The 8,385-nt window shown below is 62.1% G+C and overlaps 1 protein-coding gene across 1 annotated transcript; it reads left to right on the top strand.

Annotated features, from left to right (window-relative positions):
- The first annotated feature begins 268 nt into the window (after nucleotides 1-268).
- SELPLG (selectin P ligand) lies at nucleotides 269-8,072 on the top strand. Its single transcript, XM_056114465.1, has 2 exons — nucleotides 269-365; nucleotides 6,963-8,072. Exon 2 carries the CDS (start codon nucleotides 6,968-6,970, stop codon nucleotides 8,063-8,065), a length of 1,098 nt encoding a protein of 365 aa, XP_055970440.1. The 5' UTR covers nucleotides 269-365; nucleotides 6,963-6,967; the 3' UTR covers nucleotides 8,066-8,072.
- The last annotated feature ends 313 nt before the right edge of the window (nucleotides 8,073-8,385 follow it).

Below are 8,385 nucleotides of genomic sequence, written 5' to 3'. Positions count from 1 at the left end.
CCTCCCTTCTGCCCTCCCTGCCACCGGCGGGTCCTGCCCACCCCAGCTGCCACCGGCCCGGGGTCCCTCCCCGCGATGGCGTCTGCACCGTCCTGCCTTTTCCTGGCGTTCCAGAGGGAGGTCGGACCGCTGCCGCCCCCACCCTGGGTCTCAGTGTCCGCTGCCTCTGAGGCTGTCACAAACACAGGGCGGGCCGTCACGTGGTCCCGCCCGAGTAACCACACTCTCGCTTCCTCCTTTCGCACAGAGCCGTTGGAGAGGGCCACCGAGGGGGTGCCACCGCGGAGCCCGGCGGGCCTTGTCGCACGGCCGAGCAGCGGCTTCCCGGGGCCCCGTGGCCGCTGTCCCATGGTCTGCTGAGCGCGGTGAGTACAGCTGACCGCAGGCGGGCAGCCCCTGGGGAGATCCCGGGGGGCCTAGTCCGCCCCCGTGAGTGTCTGCTCCCCCCCCCCCGGAGCGCGTCTGTAGCGGATGTCAGACATTCAGAGTCGGGGAAGGGGGGGGGGCCAGTCCCGGTGGCACTCGGAGCTCACTCCCAGCTCTGCGTTCGGGGCTCACTCCCGGCTCTGTGCTTGGGTCTCACTCCCGGTGGGCTCAGGGAATCAGATTGGATGCTGGGGATCAAATCCAGGTTGGTCATGTACAAGGCAAGTGCCCTCCCTGCTGTGCTATGGTGCCAGCCCCAGTGTTGGGAGGGAAACTGAGGCCCAGAGACAGGAGGAAGGGGCTAGCTTCTCAGCACAGCAGGCACTGGGCTGGGAGACCCCCGGAAAGGGGTGTAGGACTGGTGGAGACCATGTAGGCTCTGGCGCATAAACCGTTTCTGAGGCGATGCCCATCCCCTGTTGAAGACTGGCCAAGGACACTCACCAGCAGGCTGAAGGATCGAGTGGGCGTCACAGCGCAGACTCCCAGGCTCACCAGCCTGTGCTGAGGGGGCATTAGGAATGGGGGGGTGCTGGCTGGTCCACTGGCCCCACATACACTCCCATGAACACGCACACACCCCTCTGCTCCCCGCACGGACCCCACCCTGCGCCAAGGGCCCTGGAAGTCCCGGGCTGCCTCTGCTCCATCCTTCCCTATCCTGGAACTCTCTGGGCCAGGCCTCTGGAGGGTGGGGGGCCCCAGACCCCTGAGCTGCTTCCTTTGTGGTGGCTGGGGGACCCGGGCGTGGCAGGGAGCATGGAACTCGGTTCCTGGAAGGACTGAGAGGGCCCTCTGGGGAGCAAGGCGCTCAAAGGCACGAGAGTCATTGGGGACGGTCCCTTTCACAGGCTGGGAAACTGAGGCTCGGGGTGTGGATAGAGACCTCGGCCCTGGCTCAGGGCCCCCCTGAATGAGTTTCTGCAGGAAGGGTGCTAACGGGGGTCTGAGGAGGGAGGACGGCAGGGGCGGGTGGTCCGCCTGCTTGTCCCTCATTGGAACACGGTCAGCGGAGCTGAAATCAGGTGCGAGGGCACCAAGTCCCTCCACACAAACACCTCCCACCTGCGGGGTCAGGGAAGGGAGTCACGCTGGCAAGCAGGGACGCCTGTGCTGCCCCGTGGCTGATCGTCCGTTTCTGCCACTGTCATTGGGCCTCAGACTGGGCTGCGGGTCCCCTGGATGCTGCTCTCCAGGCTCTGCTGCCTGTCCACATGCCCGCTGACCCCCACCCATCCACTTGGCCCAGGCCGGGTCACCGAGCAGCAAAGCCCTCGTGGTTCCCGGCTCCTGGGAGTTTGGTTTTGTTTAGGGGCCACTCCTAGGGGTGCTCAGGCTGACTCCCAGCTCTGTGCTCAGAGCTCACTCCTTGAGGTGCTCGGGGCTGACTCCCGGCTCTCTGCTCAGGGCTGACCCCTGGCTCTGTGCTCAGGGTTGACTTCTGGCCGTGCTTGGGGGAACATCTGTGGTGCACGGACGGAACCCAAGTCATTCACCTCTTCACCCCCGTACGCTCTCTGGCCGGCCTGTCCTCTCTTACGGGACAGCAGAAATTCATTTTTAGAAAGTAATTTTTAATTTTTTGTTTGTTTGTTTGGGGGCCTCTCAAGCAGCCCTCCCGTCTCGGGATGCTTCTCGCAGCCGAGCCTGGTCGGGTGCTCAGGACACTGGTGCTGGATGGGGGTCGGGGATGCACAGCACTGCCATAGCGAGCTGTGAGGGCCCGTGGGGGTCAGACTCGGGACCTTGCCCAAGCAGGGTGTGTTCTCCAGCCCCCTGAAGCGCTTCTCCAGACCCAGGAAACCTCTTTAAAGGGTGTGGCGACAGGAGCGATTAGCTGTGCCTGGGTCGTCCAGGATGGCTGCTTGGCGAGGATCAACTCCAGATTTGGAGAAGGGTCATGGCCTTGACTATAAAGCAGAGGCAAACTGTCCGGGTTCAAATTCTTACTCCCCCTCCTTTTTTGGGGGGAGGGGAGGTTCCACACCCACGGATGCTCAGGGATCACTCCTGACGGGGCTCAGGGGGATGCCAGGGATCGAACCCAGGTCGGCTGCGTGCAAGGCAAACGCCCTCCTCGCTGTGCTATCGCTCCAGCCCCTCTGCTCTCCCTCTTGTTGGCTCTGCGCCTCTAGATCCACATGTGCCTCAGTTTCCCTGACTTTCACATAGGGCTAGGAGGAGAGGGCGGTGGGGTCTGCGTGAGCTCGAGCCTGACACACTGTCCACACCGTCTCTCCTGGCCTGCTGCCTGGCCCTCTAATGGTCAGGGTGAGAAATGTCCAGATTGTTCAGGTTTGGGGGTGCCCAGAGCAGGCCTGAGCTGCGGAATCACAAGGACCCCAGCTGGCTCCCGGGCATGCCCCCCTCTCCCTGGGCACAACACCCCCGGCCCGACCCTCTCGCTGCACTCGGAGCTGCGGCATGTCCCAGCCCGGCTGCTGCGGCCCAGCAAGGTGTGTGCAGTGGTCAGCGTCACTCGGCCAGAAGCAGAAGCGCTGGGGCTGGACAATGCCCGTGACCGGGCCCAGTGCCAGGACTTAGCCCCGGGTGTGAGCGCTCTCTGTCTCTTTCCTTCTCCGTGTCTCTCTTTCCCCCTCTGGCTGGCGGCCCAAGCCACATCTCAGGCCACTCGGCCTTTGGGGGTCTAGACCCACCCCCAGGGCTGCAGCGACCCCCTCCCCCCAAGTCCCTCTTCGGGGAGGTCTCTCAGCGGCATGGAATCTTGGGGTCTCTTTTCTGAGCAATTCTGGGTGCTCAGGGCCAGAACTCCGGAGCAATCGTGTGGGTCCTCTAGAGTTGAGAGCGCAGAGCAGCCTGGGTTTGGGGTGGAAAACCAAAACTCGGGCAGTGGGTTGGGCACCACGCCCCACCCTCCCCGCAAGCCTGACCCTTCTTGTGGCCGGTAACCGAGAGCGAGAGAGTCGAGGTGAGAGCAAGCCCAGGGGAGGTGACACCATGGCGCTGAGCCCCGTTGGAAACAGCCCACCCCCTGGCGGGCTTTGGGGGACCTTGACCTCGCTAGGGCAGAGTAACTTGCCCCCAGTACACACTGGGGACTTTCCACTCTTCCTGCCACATCACCTATAGACCAGGGGCGCCGGGTGGGGGCCCAGCCCATCTGCACAGGCGGCTTTGGGGCCCAGGGGCTCTGACCGTCTGAGTCGGGGGCCGCCCTCGGACACACCCCGCACCCCATCTCATCTCAGTGGGTGGGAAGGTCCCTGCCTGCATAGGGTCCTCCCACCCCAGCCTCCCTCGCCCACAAGGGCGTGGTCCCGGTAGCCACCCCCTGCCATGCCTGCAGGGGGAGCTTGGCTGCATCTCGCCTGATTCTTCCGAGCTACTGCAGCTGCAGCGCCCATGTTACAGATGGGGAAACTGAGGACCAGAGAAGCTGGAGAGACGGCCTCCAAGTCCCTCCCTCCACTCCATGGTCTCGGCCTCACCTGCATCCCCCCCTCCCCCCCCGTGCATGTTTGTCTCTGCAGCAGGAAACTGGGGGGCGTGGGCTGCATCCACTCCTCCCTGGGCCTGAAGCCAGGCAGCGGGACTGGTGGCTGGCCTCCCAGAGCTGGGGTGACAGGTTCGCCCATGGGAGCGACTGCTCCTGCTGGGTGCACTGGAAAGGCCATGGGGGCACTGGTGAGGGGGTAGTGGTGGGGAGAGCCCACCGTGGGCCAGCACCAGCCCGGTCCCCCACCTCGGGCCCCCACTCCCGGGGCCCCGCCCTTCCACTGGGCCCGCCCCTGCTTCCAGGAAGTGGCTGAGCCCGTGTCTTCGGGGAACCAGGGCGGCCGAGTGGGGGAGGGCCCGAGTCATCCAATTATCAGGAAACGGGGTCTGAGCTGCTGGTCCGTCCTCAGGTGCGATGTGTATGCATAAAACGAATGAGAAGCCCACCGCTCTCTCTCTCTCTCTCTCTCTCTCTCTCGCCGCCTGCGTTCGATGGTCTCGGGCCGCTTCCCCACCCAGGATGGCTGATGCCATGGGTGGAAACAAGGGCCAGGCTGGTTGGTATCCACTGCAGTTTATTCCAATCTCCTCTCCTGTCTGTCTGTCTGTCTGTCTGGCAGCACAATCAACATATCAAAGCCCTTCCTGGCCTCCTGCAGTCAGGAGATGGCCCAAGGGTGAAATACCACCTAGGGTGTGTTTCTCCTTTCCTTAGTGCAGTAGCCATTTAAACATTCATCTTTAGTCTATGGACACAGGAAGGGATACATTAAGCTTACAGGATTCTCTCCTGGGGAATCTCGCTATAGATCTCAGGCTACAGTGCTCAGGCCAGATTAATCTTTCCTAACACTAGCAGGGTTCTAATCCAGTTGTTACTTTTTTGGGTCATGACAGCATTTGTCCATGGTCATGTCCTCAACTTATAGTTGAGTATCGTGGCCCTTTGGCCTGGCCCACTTTGATGCCAGGGTAGCTCACAGACTTGCCCTGGGTCCATCCAGTCCTTCGTCGGGACCCTGATTTTGGGGTGCTAGGAAGTAAGGGCAACTGAGGCTTAAGTAGAGAAAACAGATGCCCCGGAGTGAATATTATTCGAGGTCAGTCAATTTCCAAATTACAAAAGCATTGTCTCCCTGTGTCCATACAAAAAGGACACATTACATTGCTCTGAAGTAGCCATGCAAAGGACACAAGGGGAAGAGAAAAGCAATATTTACAAGTTAACAGTCTGATTAGGAGATAAACGTGGTGGACCAGTTGGGGAAGCAGAGCACAAAGAAAGAGGTTACAGATAGACACAGAGGAATGGGAGTGCCTCGGGAGCACTGTGATGGGAGTAACCCAATACACCTCAGCTCCCTGTGGCAAGGCAGAAAGGACAAATCAATGTTATCCTACAGTGCCCACCCTGGGAAGCAGGGCCAGCGGGTAGGGGGCATCCTGTCTTCTGATCCTGGGTAGGGACCCCGCACAGGGCAGAGATGGGCTCCCAAGGGCAACAGGGAGGCCGGGCGTGTAGGTACCTGCAGACTGTGAGGGACGGGGGCATGTGGACGTGACCCCTTCATAAAACACCTAGCGAGAGCCAAAAGCCAAAAGCTGGGTTTTGCAGTCATCCCCGGCAGTGCTTGGGGATCACTCCTGGCGAACTCAGGAGACCATATGAGGCAGCAGGAATGGAACCCGGGTCAGCCGCATGCAAGCAAGTGCCCTCCCCACTGTGCCGTCGCTCTGGCCCTGACAGCCAGAAGCTCTTTAAATTTTATTTTGAAGTCACACCCAGCGTCACTCCGGAGGTCACTGCTGGTGGTGCCAGGCAGTGCCAGCCATCAATCCAGAGGCGCCCAGGCGTTGAAATGACAGCGGGTATGGCCCTTGCCTTGCATACTGCCAACCCGGGTTCAATCCCAAGCATCCCTGAGCACTGCCAGGAGTGACTCCTGAGTGCAGAGCCAGGAGTAACCCCTGAGCAAGTCGGGGTGTGCCCCCGTCACCCCTCCCTCCTCAAAGGAAGTTAAGGCGTGATCAGAGTGGCATTTTATCTTTTAATTTTTTTGGGGGGGAATCGGCACACTTCCCCATGCTTAGGGCTTATTCCTGGTTCTGCGTTCAGGGTTCATTCCTGGCAGGGTTCAGGGCACTCTATGCAGTGCCAGGGACTGAACCAGGGTTGGCATACTGTACTATCGCTCCAGCTCCAGAGTGGCATTTTAGAAAAGAACATTCTTGAGCTGGGGAGATAAAGTGCTTGCCTTGCATGCGATCAAGATCAACCCGGGTTCGAGTCTTGGCATTGCCTCTGCCCCCCCCCCCCCCCCGCATCACCGTGATCAAACAATCCCTGAGCACAGAGCTAGGAATAAGCCCTGAGCACAGCTCAGTGTGGCCCAAAAAAGTCAGGGGGGAAAGAAAACTATAAAGAGAGAAGTTAATGAGTTAATGAGGGGTGACAGACAGCAGGGCCGGGAGCAAACTTAAAGAGCTGGAGTGGAGACCTTGCAGGTGTGAGACCCCAAGGTCAGTCCCGGCAGGAGCTGGCGCCCTGAGCACTGAAAGCTGAAGCCCCGGGAAGCCCCAAGTATCTCAGCCATCAGCCCTCTGCCTCCAGGCCAAGTTTCACCAGTTTCGCCTCTTGCCCCACCCCTGCGGGAGACCTCGTCAAAAAGAAGGGATGAGGTGAACGTCCATAGAACCCAAGCCCTAAGACTGTCTCGCTCCACCCCAAAGGGTCGTTTTGCTCACAAACCACACATTTTTGCCCAAAAGGGTGGAAGGCAAAGAGTTTTCTATGTGGCCACAGAGAGGGGTGCAGGACCCCCAAATGATTCATCGGGGCTGCTAAATGTAACAGCCGCTGTGCCTGGGAGCACCGGCTTTGCAAGTGGGAGGGGAGCACCAGGTTTGATCCCCAGCACTGTGTGGTGCTCCAGAGCACCGCTGGTGTGACCTGTTGGCTGCCACTGTGTGTGCTGGGCTGGGAGAGTGTGGAAGCCGGTGCTGGGAAGAGAGCCGGGGGCACACACCCACCCGCACGGGAGGCTGGGTAGCCTTGGTGACCCTCTGCGTGTGTCCCCCAGGTGCCATGCGTCTGCAAGTCCTCCTGCTGCTGACCCTGCTGGGCCCCGGCTGCAGCCTCCGGCTGGTGCCTGCCAAGGGCTCCCTGGACTCCCCGGCTGCTCGGGCTCGCAGACAGGCCCCCGTGGACGAGGATCCGGAGGACGTGGAAGATCACGACTACGAGTATGGCACGGACCCTCCAGAAGTCCTCGACAAAGCGCTGACCACCCTCCCCCACCCCAGCCCCGTGCCTGGGTTGGGAACCCCGGGACAGGGGCACCCCGTCGGGGCTCGAACTCAGGAACCGCTGCCTTCGGGGGCAGCCGGCAGCAGCCGGGAGCCCTCCGCCGTACCTGTGCAACCCACCCCGGAGGCCACGCCCACCCCGGAGGCCCCGCCCACCCCAAAGGCCCCGCCCACCAAGGAGGCTCCGCCCACTCAGAGGCCGCCCACTGAAACCACAACCACCACAACCACGCCCACTGAAACCACGCCCCCTGCCACCACCCCCGCTGAGACCACGCCCACACCTCCTGCCACCACCGCCGCCCCCGAGGCCCAGACCACAGGAGCCGCGGCCACAGAGGCCCTGCCCCATGGCAGGGCCATCCCAGAGACGCTGTCCACTAAACTTCCTGCCGTGGCAGACCCTCCCACGGAGTCCACTACCGCCAAGGCCCAGACCACACTTCCTGCGGCCCCCGGGGGCCTCACCCCCGCACCAGGGGGCGACTCCTCCCGCCAAAAGAACAGGGCCAGCGCGACGCCAGGGGGCTCGGTGACCCCCAGCTCCACGAGGGCCTCGGACCACATCCCTGTGAAGCAGTGCCTGCTGGCCATCCTCATCCTGGCCCTGGTGGCCACCGTCTTCCTGGTGTGCACCGTGGTGCTGGCTGTGCGCCTGTCCCGCAAGACTCACATGTACCCTCTGCGCAGCTACTCGCCCACCGAGATGGTCTGCATCTCGTCCCTGCTGCCCGAGGGTGGGGGCGGCGGCGGGGGCGAGGGCTCGGGGACCACGGCCAACGGGGGTCCGCCCACGGGCAAGAGCGCAGACTCGAAGGTGGAGCCCGGGGAGGAGCATGAGGGCGACGACCTCACCCTGCGCAGCTTCCTGCCGTAGTCCCGCCCCGCTCGCCCACGCCTAGGCGCCCACCCATGCTTGCGTCCATGTGCCCACGCGTCAGTGCGTCTACCCAGCACGTGCCCACATGTGAGGGTCGATGCCTCTGCCCATCCATGTGCCTATATGTTCCCCTGCCCACCCATCTGTGTGTCCTTTCATGTGCCCTGGGTCCACCCATCCATGAATCCGTTGGTCAGTGCGCCCACCCCTTCATGCAACCACTGTGTCCATCTGAGCAGGACCTGGCCTCTTCACTCCCTCCAAGGTGTCTACCGTGGACACAGGCTTGGCATGGAGATCTGGAGGACCGAAACACA

Source organism: Sorex fumeus, unplaced genomic scaffold (genome assembly GCF_029834395.1).
Source record: "Sorex fumeus unplaced genomic scaffold, SorFum_2.1 ptg000025l, whole genome shotgun sequence".
Lineage (NCBI taxonomy): Eukaryota > Metazoa > Chordata > Mammalia > Eulipotyphla > Soricidae > Sorex > Sorex fumeus.
This window is presented reverse-complemented; position numbering and strand designations above follow the sequence as displayed.

Coding starts and splice junctions, on each gene's coding strand:
- SELPLG (XM_056114465.1), top strand. CDS start 6,968: ATGCGTCTGCAAGTCCTCCTGCTGCTGACCCTGCTGGGCCCCGGCTGC.